This window comes from Gigantopelta aegis, chromosome 6, assembly GCF_016097555.1.
Source record: "Gigantopelta aegis isolate Gae_Host chromosome 6, Gae_host_genome, whole genome shotgun sequence".
Taxonomy (NCBI): Eukaryota; Metazoa; Mollusca; class Gastropoda; order Neomphalida; family Peltospiridae; genus Gigantopelta; species Gigantopelta aegis.
The window spans coordinates 51,854,600-51,872,504 of NC_054704.1; the positions used below are offsets into that span (position 1 = coordinate 51,854,600).

Genomic DNA, 17,905 nt, shown 5'->3' on the forward strand with positions numbered 1-17,905 from the left:
TCAACGTGTTAAACTACCATTTTATTAGAATTTTAACACTGAAAACAGAAAGACGAAAATGCAAACGCTTTAAACTACGTGACATAATTTTCTGTGCTTTACCAAATCGTGATGACGTCATATTACAGTACCGACAAGGTGATTGGTATATAAGCGTCAAATCGTCCAATAGCAGTGTATGTTAAACCAATGCAGTATATTTCCCACTGAGAAAATATGAAAAATATTTCCCCCATTATGAGTGACTGCTGGTGTAATAAAGATAGAAATGATGAGGATTTTTGTTCATACTTTACATAAACATTAGCGCTACTTAATCTTACATTAAATACATTCCCAGTGTTTAAAAGAAAACTGCTGCAAATTTTTACATACACATGTCATAATATTGAGAATTAACTTATTTAATAAATTTAAAGCAAAAACTTCACTAATTAACAAGCCATTGAATTAAAATATTATGTATAATCTTATCACGTCAATAGTTTCAAAGATGAAGACCTTAGGAATACACATACATGTGATGTTATTGTTAATATGGAATCTGAATTTTAATCATTAATTATTACCAAAAAACCCACACAAAATATTAATACTTAGTACTTAACAACGACATATGCAAACATGCTTTTTCTACAAAATACCATTCTTCATGCCATACAATATTTAAGGTTTTTTTTTTTATCTAAAACATGCATGAATACAACTTAATAAACAATTTTGGCCAAATATTCACAGTATTTAGGTTTGATGCAAATGATAAATACTCAAATTTTATTTGTGTGACACAGGATACCTTTCTAAAAGTTACTTGACAATTTAGGTTATTTTACTACTGCCATTATCACACAGTAATTTACAACCAGTTGTTTGTAGCAATTAATTTCAAACATTGAAACAATATCAGTGTTCAACATAAATTAAAATAAAATATATATAATTTTTAAATCAAGTTTGATGAAGAGAATATATATTCTCAGTCTGGCAATATAAATTGCACAAGTAAATTGCCATAAGTGAAAATGAACTTAACATGTGTCACGGTCACATAAAGTGTTTGATAAATTTTCTGAAAAAGCCAACAGTTACAGGATCATTTTCACTAACCCATCAAGCTAAACCATTAGCCTAAATTCCTGACCGCAACACTTTTTAATTTATATCTTTGTCAGTTTCACAGTAAAGTAAAACAATGATGAACTTCAATCGAAATGACATAAAAACAAACAGAAAACCAAAGTTCAATGGAATTTGTTCAATGTATTCTCTCTCCAAAAAAACAAAAGAGAAAAAGTATTAAATGACAAACACCTAGCCAGTTTTTGGTAATCAGAAGGTGGTCAGGAATATTTCATTTCTAAATTTTGATTAGTGATAATTGCTAATGAGTTTGGAAATTAACTATATATAGTGCTAATTTTGTGCAGTTTTGTCATCATTACTACCCCCACCCAAGATTAGTAAGAAAAAATACTTACAACATGAAATGAAGAAGAAAAAAAGTTATGTAAGTAAGACTCAAGAGAAACAAGGAGTTATATTTCACCACCTATTTAATAAATGTTGATTAAAATGCTTCCCGACTGGATATTGATAATTTTACAGTCGAATTTGTGCATGTTGATAACCCTGACATGTGTAGGTTATTTAAAGTGCATTCCTGGTTCATTCCAACCAGCTAGTTATTAATGTATATGTCAATATTTAATATCAACCTCATTATGTCACATATTTATGGCAAATGGTAATGCTTACAGCTGGTTGTACATTGTAGTTTTATTTTTATACGTTATTTCCATTCTCAGTGACATTAATCACTGAGTGTGTTTATTCATCATATATACGTAGCAGACATAAAATAAATCTCTGACATCTAATATTTTCTAAATAATAAAATGCTAAATGACATTAATTAAACTTAAAGAAAATTAACCATGGTATGGAATTCTTTTGATTACCTAAACTTTGTGTTGGAATAAAGAATCTTTACGGTATCAGTAGTAAATACATGGCAGCAGTGTGAATTGAAATAAAATGTTTTTCTTATCATTTACCTCAATAAAAGTATATCAAAAGGTAAATTAATCAAAGAAATGGACCACAAAATATTGGTGGCTAAATATTCAATTATGAGATCCTCAAATTGTTGTTTTTAATTAAAGAAGGAAAAAGCAATGGCTCATTAGACCACTAGATTGGTATTTGTCACTAACCGCCCATTAGGCTATTTCTCGTTCCAGCCAGAGCACCATGACTGGGATATCAAAGGCCATGGTATGTGTTATCCTGTTTGTGGAATGGTGCATATAAAAGATCACTTGCTACTAGTGGAAAAATGTAGCGGATTTACTCTCTAATTAAGACTACAGGTATATGTCAAAATTACCAAATGTTTGAAATCCAATAGCTGATGATTAATAAATCAATGCACTCTAATGGTGTCATTAAACAAAACAAACTTTTATTTGTCACTAACCTGACATAAAAAACATCATTAGTCACAGGCATCAAGCTAGCATACATATATTTGTCGAACTCTGCATATTAATAGTAGTAGTAATAATAACAACAGTAATAATAAAATAATACATACTTTTCTTACTGACTAACCGATGATCACATTACAGCAAACAAGAACTTCTTGGATAATAACCTAGTGCATAATTGTTATGCAAATACATACACATGCAAACTAAATTTTAAAAGCAAGGACTAAATATTTGTTAATTTTCTAGTCACTTTACATACAGGTTATTGTACTCCTGCACCATACAAACTAGTTTTATTTATTTGTCAGGTTACATTATCCGAAAATCCAAGTACTATGAAACCTCTCTAAACAGGACATCCATGGAACTGAGTAAAATTAACAGTTATAGGGGTACCTGGTTTAGAGAGGTTAAGATCTGTACTGCTATTAAAAAGCAACTGAAGGAAACATCCAGTTTTGACCGAGTCCTGGTTGTCCATTTTAACCCATACAATTAATATGGTACTTTTCATGCATTAATCGCTTACCATATTAAAATTATACAAATTCTGTGTACATTGTTGGAAATGTAGAAAAGTGTGTGGAAACTAATGTTTGTGTGCAGGGCAATTAACAAAGGTAAAAGTTACATCTTTAAAAAACAACAAAACAAAAAACATTTTGTTAATAATAGTTTTAGGATAAATTTGTTTGAAAAACCTGTGCAGTTTTAGTTAATTACACAACACTTGTTAAACATAATTTTACATACATTTATCAGAAATGCATATATAGTGTTCTACAATAAAACAATCTTCATAAATCAAGGCTAATATTCGTTCCTCGTATTCAGCCTTGATACATGTCGTCAAGAAATCGTGCCACAAAATGCTTAAATTTCATTGGATACAATGAGATGAGATCTGATTGCAACGAATCGCAACGCTCCTTATAGATTCCCTTGTTATTGTAAACAAAGATGGCAGCGTCAGCGTCCAGCGGTTAATTTTTTATATTGCTTTCAAGATTGTCACATGTTACCGATGCTGTCATTGGACAGCGATGTCATCGTGTAAGGGACATAATCGGTGTTACAAATTTTCTTCCAATAGAGGGCGCTAGTAGTGGATATCAGTAATCTTGACTACATGTATCAAGGCTGAATACGAGGAACGAATATTAGCCTTGATTTATGAAGATGCAATAAAACAGGACCAAGCAAACATTAATAACCAACATATAACCCTACAAAACACTACCTGATATTGGATTAAAACAGAACCCACAACCTTGTGTTACATGCAGTACACTGTCCACTTGTACGTAACAAAAAAAAGTAAAATCCACGATTACAAATGCCCAAGACACCCTTGCATTGCAGCAGGTAAAACAAAAGACAAAACATGGTGTGTGCAACAACATTCAACCAACTGCTTCGTGTGCTCTGATTGAGAGAATACCTTTACAGCATTTTTGTGTCTCGACCGTGTTTTAGGTATTTGAGATGCAGGGACTTTCCTACTTTCACTGACATCATCATCACTTAAGGTGTTAACATCAACCAGGCTTGGGTCATCATCATCATCATCATCAATATCTTCCGTGGTGTGACAATCCTAGCAGCATTTTAACAGTGTGCAATTAAGCAAAACTCACAATAAACAGCAATAATGGTGAAGATGGAAATGTGCTACGAATCCGAATTTTGACTGTGCACGTACTTTAAAGCACACAGACAGCTTAATGATGGAAGAACATTTTGAAGTCATGATGAATATGTTTGAGACAATATACATAAATATATAACAGGGATGTGTTACCATTTTCAAAATAAAAACTAGAAGTGATCTTTTAAAAGCTCAAACCTCTATACCCAGGGGTCGAATTTTACGCTATTCCGCAAACAGTAAATTTCTAAACGGAATAGTAAAACAATTCTTCCAATATTCCGTCATGAAAGTGAAAATAAAGCATGGAATACCAAAAATCACCTGTGACTATTCCGCTTACGCTTTTTCTTCAGCTACATTTTTCTGCAGAACAAATCCTTGTGCTACTAAGACCTTTCTTATGCACTTACTGGTACAAAATAAATGTCTTTTTGATCGAGACTAATGTTTGGAGTGAGTTCATTTGTAATTCCAGCTAGTACGCAGTAATGCATAGACTGGTATATAAACAATTGTTCGTTACGCAATGTTGTACAGGGTGACGTAGCAGAGTCAGGAAAACTAGTGGTACTTTAATAATTGAAGGGATAGTACATTTTTAGACAGAATAGTGTTTTTTGAAATTCACTATTCCTTTGGGATAGTGGTAAAAAATTTAAATTTCAACCCCTGATACCATATACCTAAATAAAAGTAATTTTTCGGCATTCCAGACCAAATTCTAGTAACAGCTGAAAAATCACCTCTCATATATTAACAGACTTCTTGTTTACTGGAGATGAAAAATACTGCTGACAATTTGATGAAATGTAATATACTGCCAAATGTGTTGTGTTATTTAACTTTTTTCCTTTAGATAAAAGGCAACAAAATAAAATGTGTATGCTAATCCTCAAATTAAAATTTGCTGAACTAAACTTCAGTTTCTATTTGACAAACAGCAGTTTCATTCATGAATGCTACAGTTTTCTCTAGATCCTCTTGGATCCATGTATGCAGAACCGTATCTAAATACTTTACCGATCCATGCCACACTGTTAGTAGACATAGCAAAATGCACTTTCTTTGCTGTTGTTAAATAATGAAATGTTTCCTGTGCAAGGTACACACAGGAGCAGGCATCGAAATAAGTCGAGAACGGTCGTTCAGGTTACCGGGAGGTTACCACATGTTAGAAAAGTCGAGAACGGTGTTTCGTTCTCGACAAATATTTCAACGAACGGTAGTTTCGTTTCCGAACGTAAACCAGGCAATGCATTCAGGACTTGTGTGTTTCATTATCTCATCAGGAATTGCATCGATGTTCGCGCGCAAGTCACTCCGCGTTTAAGCAGCGTCCACTAGATGAATTTATGTCCGCGTTTTGTTTTCTTATACAAAATTGCTCCGATGTTCGTGCGCACTTGTGCAATTGCAAAGCAATTTTGGCAATCCGTGTTTAAGCAGCGCCCACTAGATAAATTTACTTCCGGATTTCGTTTCTCGTACCGATGTTCGCGCACACAGTTACAATTTCAGAACGACCGCGTAGTAGTAACAGGAATTCAATTCTAACTTTCATATAGTTGTGGAAACTATAGGTTACCAGACTATATTTTGTGGTAACCTGTAAATGGGTTACCAGACACAATGCTTATTTCGATGCCTGAGGAGGGCATCGTCAGTTGGGCAAGTTCAAATGGATTCAAATTTAAAAGATCAAGCATCTATTAAACTTTACAAAAATAGTTTTCACTATATTAATTTTGGCATACAGATACTCCCCTCCCACCCCCTAACAAAAACAAATTAAATTAAAATTACTCCTCCTTCAGGGGACTTATCTCTGTGATGCATCTAACCAATAGTTCAAACAAGAGTTGCATGACAAAAGTATTGCGATGTGTGATGACATGCTGTGTGTTCTTTAGTTTGATGCATGTCTGTCCAATGAAACACAAAGATTGAGAAATGTTTTATTTGTTGAGTGTGACTTGTACAAGCTCACCTTAACTGAATTTGTATCTTTTGAAGGATTCCTGGGACCACATATGTGTGGATTCAAAGCACATATGGCCTCAATTTCAATCTAAAAATAGAATAAAAGAAATAACAAAATATCAAATGCTAACAGGTACAATGCACACTATTTCTGATCATCGAAAAATACCTTCCTTGTTACATGTACATATTGATATCACCAATCTATTTACTTAAAATGGCCAGCTACATAATTCCAGGTCATCAGTTTATTTCTCACCATCAATTTTCAAACCATAAATAGAGATTATTAATGAGCTTGTGTGTCGTACTGATTTTACGAAACGAGTGTCAGGATTATTGTATCACCCAAATGAAAGCGAGGGTAATACATGAATCCTGACATGAGTTTCGTAAAATCAGTACGATTCACACGCAAGTGTAATAATTTCTTTATTATCCACATTATCCAAAATATTATTTTCACAAATAACAAGCTAGGACCATGTCAAAACGTTCAAACATTACTAAAAAGAGACATCATTTTCAGAAATAATGTCATTTTGATCAGCGTTTACACTGCGGAAGCCACATTAAGTTATGACGTCGCTTCACAAAATGACGTTATTCGCTGTGCACAGGAAATCATTATGACACACGTGGGTCATACTGGTTATATTTCCCTGAATATCTTGAACTATGTGGATACTAAGTGTATGAACAGTGTTTTGGCAATCCTTATTTGCCATGTTTTAATTTTTGAACATAATGATTCACTGGTTTGCACAAATTAGAATTTGTGTAACCAATATGTGAATAGAACGATGGTTTGTGTGTATTGTTGTGTCCTGTACACATCTCCCTGTAAGTCTGCAGCTGAGAGAATTTTGGGAATACTACACAAGAAAATATAATACAGATTGTGGTAATTAGAGAAAAACACAATCAACGTCAATATCAAAGGTCATACTGTAACTGAATGTGACAGATCTATGTAAAATATGCCCACAAACCTCTTTGCCCTTTGTTTCTCCTTTTTCAAACCACTCAACTGTGACACTTCTTGACTCCAAATTGACACCTGTTATTACAGCAGAATGGATGCGTCCTACAACAAAAAACCCAGGGTCAAGATCATAAGCACAAAATTTGGTAAAGCGCAGTGAAAACAAAACACATATTTAAAGTAAAAACTAACAGTCCATCAAGAAATATACAACTGCTGTAAATAAACTATTTCATTGCATTTTGAAAAAAATATTCAGTACTTGTTTTTTTCTTTTATCCCAGTGCCCCCTTTCGTTTCTCTCCTTTGAATTCCATCTTATTTCTTCCCGATCTGGCAACTCCTCCTATCTTTCAACTTCTTTCGCTGTCCATCTCCACATCCCAGTCCTTGTCTCTCCAACCGCGACAGGTGCTTGTCTCTTGTGGCTATCTGTGCCACACACCTGTTCCCCATCAGCTTTTAGCTGTGGGCTTAGTCTGACCACTTCGGGGAGTGTTCAGTAGTTACTTCTGGCATTGTTAAGAGGCACTTGTAACCACCTACTATGCACCCCTACTACCGGCGGTCGTTAGTTAGTGCCGTGGGTCAGACCAGCTTTATTAGCAGCAGAGGACGAGGATTTCAGGTGGGTGCAGGGATATACACAGCGACTGCACCCGTGGAGGAAGTTGAGACAGGTAGGCGATGGTGTGGACAGCTCAGAAGACAGAGTCGGAGGAAATTGACAGAAAGGGTCGAAACAGATTGAAATCGTGGGAGAAATTGAAAGTTTTTTATATTAAGATAATGAGAATGATAAATATTCAGTACTTAATACAAAAATTTTGTTGACCTCTGTTCGGTGGAAATAGTATAATCTGGGTTTAAGCTGTGATTTGCCAAATCGTCAAATGTGATTTAAAGTTAAATTTGGCAAGCATAAGTCATTAGAAATTAGCAAAAAAGCAAGAAAAATTATGTGCATATATGACGCTGTATTATTAAAGAATGTCCAAATACTAATGTTTGTAAAATGACCACAAAGTTAGTTATGATAACAATTCAACAGACTTGTTCTCCAGTATATATGAAGCTAAACCAATAGATGTTATCTGGGGAATTATAAAGAAAGAGTCTGTTAAAATAAAAAGCATTTGGAACACTTCGACCAATTTTGTTTACTAGTATGTACACATAGTCGAGGCGCTCCAAATGTAGTTGTAGCTCAAAATGGAACAAACTTTGGCTTAGTCAATTTTCAGATACATGTACAGGTATATTGAGTATTTCCTTGAAAATTATTCAAACATGGTTAGTCTAAAGAATATTTTATTAGCCAAAGACTAAATGTTGATGCCACTCTGTATAAAAATTAGCAGTTGGCTAATTTGGCAATGGACAAGTTGAGCTGAAGTAAAATGTTATCTGTTGGTTATTAAAGGTAGTAAACTCAAACAAGAGATTTATGTGTTGGAAAGATGCATACCCGAACCACCAACACATACTGACACTTTAACAAATGAAAAAGGCATAATTTTAGAGTCATGATTATTCCTGCTAACTGGGGGCAGCCATTTTGTTTCGTTATTGTGACATCCTGGTGGTATAGCTTGGGGCGAAGTGACATCAGCTCCGTCCATCTGCTCTATGCACAGTGTAAACAAACGCTCTAATTTACGACAAGGCGCTTCGCTTTCATCAACCTGACTTGTAAAACAACATAAATGACTTGATAGTATAATAAACTATTTAACTAAATATTATAGTATTTTTCTTTTTTTTTAAATCCAAAGAAAAAAATGCATTGGTATGCTATGTTCTAGCAAAAACTACCACTCACAATACCCAAGTGATAATTTTCTTTTCTTTGGGACTACGTAATTGGTCAGTTTTGTGATTTTAGATGGGAAAGTCTACTTAATCAAGGGTTTTACAGAATTACTTACAGTAATAAAGCAGGACGGCTGATCGATTACGATTAGAGGGGTGTCCATGCAGCTAACACACAATACCCTGTGATCTTAATAAAAGGCACGTCTTTTTAGTGTGTCTAGACACAGTGTCTGGGGACCGTCTAAATACACACTTGCCAATCAGGAACCACAGGTACAGGCCACGGAAAGAAAAGACCAATTAACTAAGAAAACACTCCAATTATTGTTACAGTACGTGGGTTAATTTATGTACAAACCATAATACAGTTATTTCAACACTTTGACAATGGTGGTTTATTTTGTATTAAAAATAATATATAATTGTTGCTGGTTTACTGGGATGACTAGTATTACAGAATCTTGCGATGCATTCACAAAAATCAGTTATGTTTGTTTCTTCAGTTCGAAGACTAATTCCTGACGTGATACGTTAGGTATTATGTAACCACCAGCTCGCCAGAGGGTGTATTCACTGGGATGATACAAAATGGCTGTGCCCATTATATATAATAGCCATCATATTTAACCGTTTTATTAATTAACTATACGATTATACTTGCTGATATTAAGCTATAATGTGCATTATATATCGTTGAATATGCATACCAGGTCAAATGCCTTGATTGTCCCTTCCTTTAAAGACTTTTTTTTATTATAAATGTGTTGTAAAAAAAACAATACATGTTAAATAATAATAATTAAATTTACGTTACATTCATTACAACATAACATCATCCCATTGGTTAAGATGTAGCAATGGGAGTTTGTTCAAGTCTCGATGAACGAAAAAATTATGTCGACAGGAAACGTCATATTTGATGATGTCATTTTATATGGGCAAGTTGTCTTATTGGGCGTTATTGTTTGTGGACCAAAAGTAATTTAAAATAAAGTATGAAGTTTTAGTGTTGTTTGCAAGTATGATTCAAATTTAATTATAAGTATTGTCTGTTATTTCTTTTATGTTCATCTGGGTATGAACCAAACAAAATCATCCGCAAACTTTATGTAAGAATGGCTTGGCCGATTCACACAGTTTGCAATGATTTTTTTTGTTCATACTCCAAGGAACATAAAACAAATAACAGACAATCCTTTAAGCTATGCCACTCAAATATTTCACCGACACCCGATGCATACTACCGATCTTGCTTCTCATGCAGAAAACTCTGCTTCAATGTAAATGCTCATTTGAAGAACAGAAATATTGATGTACACTTCAGAACTGAATGCTTATGCCATGATCAAACTGGCCTCCCTACGACAAGTATAATCCGTTTCTATAAAATTTGGGTCATTCAAAAATTGCACAGGTGAGTTAAAGTGTTGATATGAAATCCTGTGCACACCTAATATTACCGAGTTTAATAAATTTTGCATCAATAATATTTGTATCCTGGAGTAATCAATAGTTGTGCACATAAAGACAAACAATAAAGTAAACATGTGTAACCGAAAAGCAATAAAATAAATATTATTTACACAACTAGTTGGCCCAGTGCTGTAGCCTATACAGGGTACCCACAGAATTTTCAAATTAAAATTCCCTTTATTTTCCCTGTTGTAAAAGATTTTTTCCTGTCTGATATTCATGATTTTTTATTGTATACAAGGGCCTTCTGCCACCCCCAATAGCTGTGCCTTCACTTCCAAATACCATAATCAACATATTGTTACAATCTATATATATATGCGTGTACATTAATTTGTATTTATTTTTCCAGTGTTCCAGTTACTGTTAATAAATATTGTCTAGCCACAAAAACTACAATGTTCATTGTGGTCTTTGGGGAAAACATTAGGCATTACCAGTATGTTGTATTATAACTACATGTAAACACTACATGCTGAATATAAAGATGATGGTTTACAAATATAACAATACTTGTATATAGATTAAGTCTGGTATAACCTTGTACTCTTGACTTCTAGTGTTTTGGGTACTATATGTAGATAATATAAACATGACATTTTCCTTGGTGGTACAATCTGACAAAGCGACCAGATGATTTCTCAATGAAAATAAAGTTTTTTAAATATACACTAGAAATCATTAGTAGCTATCATTGAATACCCTCATGAAAGAGACAAAGGAATCCAAAACACACAATATCTTAGGTTTATTACATTTTTACATGATTTTGTATACATATCCATACATGTATATATACAATATAGGACTCAACAAAATTGCCGTATATTTTTACAGATTCCATTACACCAAAATAAAATTCCCTGTAGGGAATTTTTTAAAAACCATTTTCCCTGTCCCATGGGTACCATGTATAACACACTATTTGTTATTAACATCTACTACCCAATTCATTTGTCAAAGCAAATCTTTAAATAGAACCCATTTTTGGCATACTATATACAACATAATGAATAGTCGCACATACTATTCTTGTTACATGTCTGGCAATTTCCATCTCTGGACCCTTGTATTTAATTTTAACTGGTAAAAGAAAACTATTTTTTATTGATGAAAATAGAAAAGATGTAAACTTGTTTCTCATTTTGGACATATTCTATTAAATAATAGGCCAGGAAGTGTGATGTCAGTGGTTCACACATGCTAAAAAGTTAACATAAAATGTGACATGCACAACTATTGATTACTCCACGATTATGTAGCATTAACAAAAACTGCATATACATACAATTTTTGGCAAGAGTTATTCTGTCACCTAGAGTTATCTCTTCTTTGGAACAACAACATATTTAACATAAAAAAAAAATTAACATTTCAGAATAAGTATTCATATCTTTATTACAAAGTTATCTTCATGTATCTTGAGCTTCTGGATTCTTAAATAACGAAATGTATTAAATCTAAGTATGTCTCTAACAAAACGTTACCCTTTTATGCTATTTAAATGCAATATAGGGGAACAGCCCCATTATTCGACCAGAGTATTTAATTTACTTCCATACTAATTTAAACTGATCAGTATATATAAATTTTGAATATACGTGACAGGGTAATCATTCTTTCTTCCATGCAGGCCCTAATCAAGAATTGAAAAAAATAGTCGAAGTGAATATTTATTGGTACATTTCATTTACCATGTTCTGTGTTCATTCAGGAAAATTCTGAATTATACACTCGGTTCTAATTGTAATAATATTTTGATACAAAATACTACTTCCAGTAATAAAATTGAAACAAAACAAATGTATGTTTAATTAAAAACATAATATTATTAAGTAGTTGATAATGTGTCGTGTTAAAATGAAAGTAATAATTAGTATTTTCGAGCATTACTAAAATGAGTGTGGCCGAGGATTAACAACACTTGACTGGTCACAGCAGCCTGGTGCCAAAGTAAAAACAGACTGACACGGTGACAAGTGAGCTGACACTAAACAAGTCAGGGTCTTGACGTCTGTTGTGTGATTTCATTTTCGAAACTGGATTAGGTCCAAAATGGTACAACCAACTTGAAGAGACTTTCAGCAAAAAAAAACACCCACTAATTTCACCGGCAAGATTAGGGCCTGCATGTGGTCAGAAAATGACGTCTGATAGAGAGGGATTCTCCAGTATTCAACCAATAGAAAAGCTTAAGAATACATACCCAAAATAAACTCCCAGGAAACACAAATGGCCTACTTTTATGTATCCTGTACATCCAAATGATTTCCATGTCCAGTGATTCAGTGCAGGAGATAAAAAATAACTTTGTTTTGTTTAACAACACCACTAGAGCACACTGATTTATTAATCATCAGCTATTGGATGTCAAACGTTTAGAAATTCTGACATATATAGTTTTAAAGAGGAAATCCACATCTTTCCATTAGTAGCAAGGAATCTTTTATATGTACCATCCCACACAGGATAGCACATACCACAGCCTTTAATATACCAGTCATGGTGCACTGACAGGAATGAAAAAAATTGCCCAATGACGGGGATCAATCCAAAACCAACTGTACATCAGACTAGAGTTTTACCACTGGACTAGGTCCCGCCCAGCGCAGATGTGGCCTGGTGATCCTATTTATAGACCACCTATGACTTCACTTTGCAGTCCATAAATGCTTCACTATTGTCCCTGAGGATTTGGTGAGTACTTTTTTTCTTTTTTTTAATTGTGAAAATTAACGACCAAACATGACATATCTAAAATTTTCACCTAGACACTAATTTACAAACTTGTAACAAATTTGGATACAACAGAGTGAAACAAGTCTGTGACGTTGAAATAACCTTAAAAATAGAATAAAATGCAACTCCATAACAGTTACTTCTCAGACGCATGTGCATTTTTAAAAATAAAACAAAAATGCATTTGGTTGTATTAAAAACACCAGGATAACCAGAAACACTTCGGTTGTACGGAAATGGATAATCTAAACAATAAAATATAAGTAATGTTTGATTTCAGTGATCATAAACAGCTCTAATAATGAAAAATATGCCTTAGTGTTTAAAAACTAGGCCAGTCTAGGGTATGTCTCTTAAGTGGTCAAATACTGGTGCCATTGCCCTATTACTAAAACGTTGAGATGATGAATCTATCACATTATCCACTATATCTTCATATTTACAGTTTAACATGCTAGTGTTGATAGTTGATAAATACCATTGTTTATAACTGGCAATCAATGATAATTATTTGTTATTTATGTTAGCAACATGAATCATTCAATATTAATATTGATACAACACTACCACTTGTAGCGAGTTCACTTGCCATCTGTTCTTTGAATATCGACATTAACGCCGACTGACATACCGCCTAACTCCATTTTACTACAGAAAATGAAAAACAAAATAAAATATTTAAGTTTATGAACAAATATCGGCGCTCATCTTTTGACTTCCACAGGTCCGTTGAGTTTTTGAAATGTTCAAATGCGCATGCGTAAAATTAGCCAGCTAGACGTTATTTCCACCATTGTAGTGCGTACAACTTTGACTATCTAGAACAAGCTTAATTATATTCTCAGGCAAGTTTATCAGTCATGTGAGCATGTGGAGGGTGGTTGTTGGGGACAGAAACCTCCCTGCTCCCCCCCCCAAAAAAAAAATATAAAATTATTTAATGTATTTTCCGAGAGAGTATGACCAAGACCCCTCTAAAAACTTCGCTGGCCAGTCTAGACACGCACTTTCCAGCACACGCGCCTGTTACAAGACTATTCGATTCACCATACAAAAAAAACAAACAAAAAAACCTGTTTTATTTAATGACAACACTAAAGCACATTGACCAGTTAATCATCGGCTATTGGATGTCAAACATTTAATAATATTTATGACTCGTAGTCATCAGAGGAAACCCGGGCTGGTAGGTACAGGGTTCGCAGCCCAGTACCGGCTCCAATTCAGAGCGAGTTTTTACGGGCTCAGTGGGTAGGTGTAAGATCACTACATTCTTTCGTTTGAATAATGTATAAAATTGACTCCTAGAAAAGTTTGTACTATTCGAAAAACCACTGATGTTTGAATTGATCGCACCCCATTCCCGAGTTATTGAAAATACTTTTTATGGATTTCAGCCATCAGCATGACGACACTACTAATACTTTGTTTTGAAACTCGAGGCATGCTTTATGTTCCTGACTGAATTCACGTGGCAAGCAGCATGTAGAGCCGATCTTAGCATAAGTGTACGAGACGTGGGGGAGAAAAACATCAAATTCGGGCCAAAATGATAGAAAAAAAAGAAGACGAAAGAAATGTTTTATTTAACGACGCACACATTTTATTTACGGTTTTATAGAGTTAGACCACACAGATATGGAGAGAGGAAACCCGTTGTCGCCACTTCATGGGCTACTATTTTCGATAAGCAGGAAGGGATCATTCTAATCTCAAAATTAGCTGTAACCCATGTACAAATGCGTAGTCATTCGTTTGCAACCTTATATAGCTGTTTGGCAGTAATGTTTATATGAACAAATCTTGTTATCCAGATTCGGGCATTTTCGTTTAATTCGGGCAAAAACCAGCCTTTAAAAAAAGCGCATTACCCATCTCATTGACTCATTGTCCCCATACGACCCCCCACCCCCACCTCCACCCCCACCCCCCACACACACACACACACGACATTCGAATATTTGATTTTGTTTGTATATATTTCGAATAGCAAATTAGTGAGGTGGTTCTGTGGTTATAATATGCATGTAATAAAATATATAACAACAGAAACAACAAAACACATAGCCCAAGCGTTTTCAATAATTATTATTCTTAATATCTTCAGGGGCAATTATTATATAATAATACTTAAACAACAAACAAACAAACAAACAAAAAACACAAAATAAATTGTGGCAGTCCTTTAATAAAATTGTTTTTAAAAATCTTATCAGTTTTACCACCCCAGTATAATCCGTTTCCCCACTTATTCCTCGAATTGAGGATGGTACAAAAAGCTTTCAAAGACTGTTTCACCGACCACTTTGATCCACTTGGCTCTTTCTGCTTTATACTAGCTAGCAGTGATTATTTCGTAGACTTCGTCACGTTATTCGCCAGAGAGAGAGAGAGAGAGAGAGAGAGAGAGAGAGAGAGAGAGAGAGAGAGAGAGAGAGAGAGAGAGAGAGAGAGAGAAAGAGTAAAGTATGTTTTATTTAACGATGCCACTAGAGCACATTGAAGAGAGAGAGAGAGAGAGAGAGAGAGAGAGAGAGAGAGAGAGAGAGAGAGAGAGAGAGAGAGAGGAAAGACAGACAGAGAGACACAGAAAGAGAGACACAGAAAGAGAGGGGGGAAGGGTGTTCAGGCTTTCGATACTTTGGCTGTCCCTAAAAATCATATAATATAGAGTGTGATAACTAGCCATAGTTATCGTTTTAAATTTAATAAATCTTAGGCGGTGGAAAAAAATTGCCAATTTTATTTTTTTATTTTCACCGCCGTAGATGATTTATTTTTAAACATAACTTTTGAAATTGTGACTCACAGTAAGGATCAACTTTAAAAACTACGGGCATTGTGTGAAAACCAGACTAACATTAACTCCCAACCCCATCCTAACAAACCCAAATAGGAAGACAGACAGACGGACAGAACCAAAAAAAAAGACAGACAGACAGAAAAAAAAAAAGATTAAAAAAGGCACATAACACTTGCATTACACTTTTGTTTAAATTTCGAAAGCTAAGATAGTGCCTTTGATTTTGCATAAAATGGCGCACCATCTTTCTGAAAAAAAAGGTTCTGTTGTTCCGAGGCAGTAGCAGGACTTGCTTTAAAAACATTTGGGGGACAATGTTGAAGAAGAAGAAGAAGAAGAAGAAGAAGAAACTACATCGCCGCATCAATTTTGGAACTTTGGTCTGACCAGAGGACGACTACGTATATTTTTAGGGCCTTAAAATGGCAGACCCTAGTTTTAAAACACTACGACGTATTTTTCACTATTATAGCTGTTTTTGATAATTTAAATTAGAAATACTTATATTTTATTGTTTAGAATATTAATGTTCGTACTTCTCAAGTGGTTCTGATCATGCGGGTTTTTACATTAGGCTACCCCAAAATGCATTTTTCATAATTCTGAAAACGCACGTTCGTCTGTTAAGTAATGTAGGAAGGAAGGACTTTTTTTTATTTAACGACGCACTCAACACATTTTATTTACGGTTATATGGCGTCGGACATATGGTTAAGGACCACACAGATATTGAGAGAGGAAACCCTCTGTCGCCACTTCATGGGCTACTCTTTTCGATTGGCAGCAAGGGATCTTTTATACGTACCATCCCACAGACAGTATAGCACATACCACAGCCTTTGTTACACCAATTGTGGGGCACTAGCTGGAACGAGAAATAGCTCAATGAGTCCACCGACGGAGATCGATCCTAAACCGACCGCGCATCAAGCGAACGCTTTACCACTGTGCTACATCCCGCTCCCCTGATAAGTAATGGTTATTGAAACAAGCTATAGTTGCTTTTAGACAGTGTTTCCCTCGTTAAACATCATAGACTTTATAGCGTGTCTCTTTTATAACCTTATCCAAATGTGTGTTGCAGGTTTGTAGAATAACTAAAGTTAATGTCCATTTTCACGGTCTAAAATGTGTGTCTGCGCCTTTAAAATGTACATCTGAACGAAACCAATCAAATAATTCATTACAGTTACAATCGCCAATATCGCGAATATCTATCAGTTTGCAAAGTATTATTTTAAAGTTACTATGTATTATGATTTTGTATTTAAAATTTGAACTGAACTGGTTTGACTTCTTTGGTAGTACACTTTCGTTATTTCTAGGGCTGGGGGTGATCCCCGGAAAATGTTAAAACTTTATGTTCTGACATGCATAAGCGTATGGAACAGAGGGCAGGGCTGAACCCCGGCCTGGAGCAAATCCTCAAATTCGGCCAAAAAAAGATAGTTCTAGATATTCGGGGAAAATGTGTTAATCTGAGACCTTTTTACCATAATTCTTCCCGCAAAATTAGTTACATAATCCACGTAAAAATGCATGGTGATTCGTTTGCAACCCTATTTAGCTGTTTGGCAGTAATGCTAAAATGAAGAAAAAAAATGTTATCCAGATTCGGGCATTTTCGTTCAATTCGGACAAAAACCGGCCTGTCCACCCACCCCCCCCCCCCCCCCCAACCCCCGCTACAAAAAAAAATGTGAGCCCGTACGCCTATGCTGACATGCAAATTTCTGCATTATGAACTACAAGAAAAATTTATCAAGATAAATACGAGTAAATGTGAGTAAATGCACACTTTTTACATATATTTTTAAAAATGTATAATTTGTGCATATTCTGAATACAAGTATGCTGAATTTATTAGCACCGCAGACATGTAGGAAACAATTGCACAATCTAATAAAATAATGTGTTACAATATTACAATCACAAATAGGCTACCATGGCTAGCAAAAACTTTTGCAATG

At 34.6% G+C, this 17,905-nt stretch overlaps 1 protein-coding gene across 4 annotated transcripts in view; it reads right to left on the reverse strand.

Moving 5' to 3' along the window:
• The window catches only part of LOC121376393 (kinesin-like protein KIF2A), a 46,227-nt gene extending 32,362 nt beyond the window's left edge, over positions 1-13,865 (reverse strand). For 2 of the 4 annotated variants that reach the window (XM_041504244.1, XM_041504243.1), the window contains exons 1-4: positions 13,722-13,865; positions 7,113-7,207; positions 6,128-6,208; positions 3,931-4,086 (exon numbers count right to left, since the gene is read on the reverse strand). In XM_041504244.1, coding sequence (XP_041360178.1) covers positions 3,931-4,086; positions 6,128-6,208; positions 7,113-7,207; positions 13,722-13,776 — 387 coding nt within the window. In that variant the 5' untranslated portion in view covers positions 13,777-13,865. The remainder of the gene's footprint in view (positions 1-3,930; positions 4,087-6,127; positions 6,209-7,112; positions 7,208-13,721) is intronic. The other 2 variants (XM_041504246.1, XM_041504245.1) reach the window with 1 other exon arrangement.
• Positions 13,866-17,905: the final 4,040 nt, after the last annotated feature.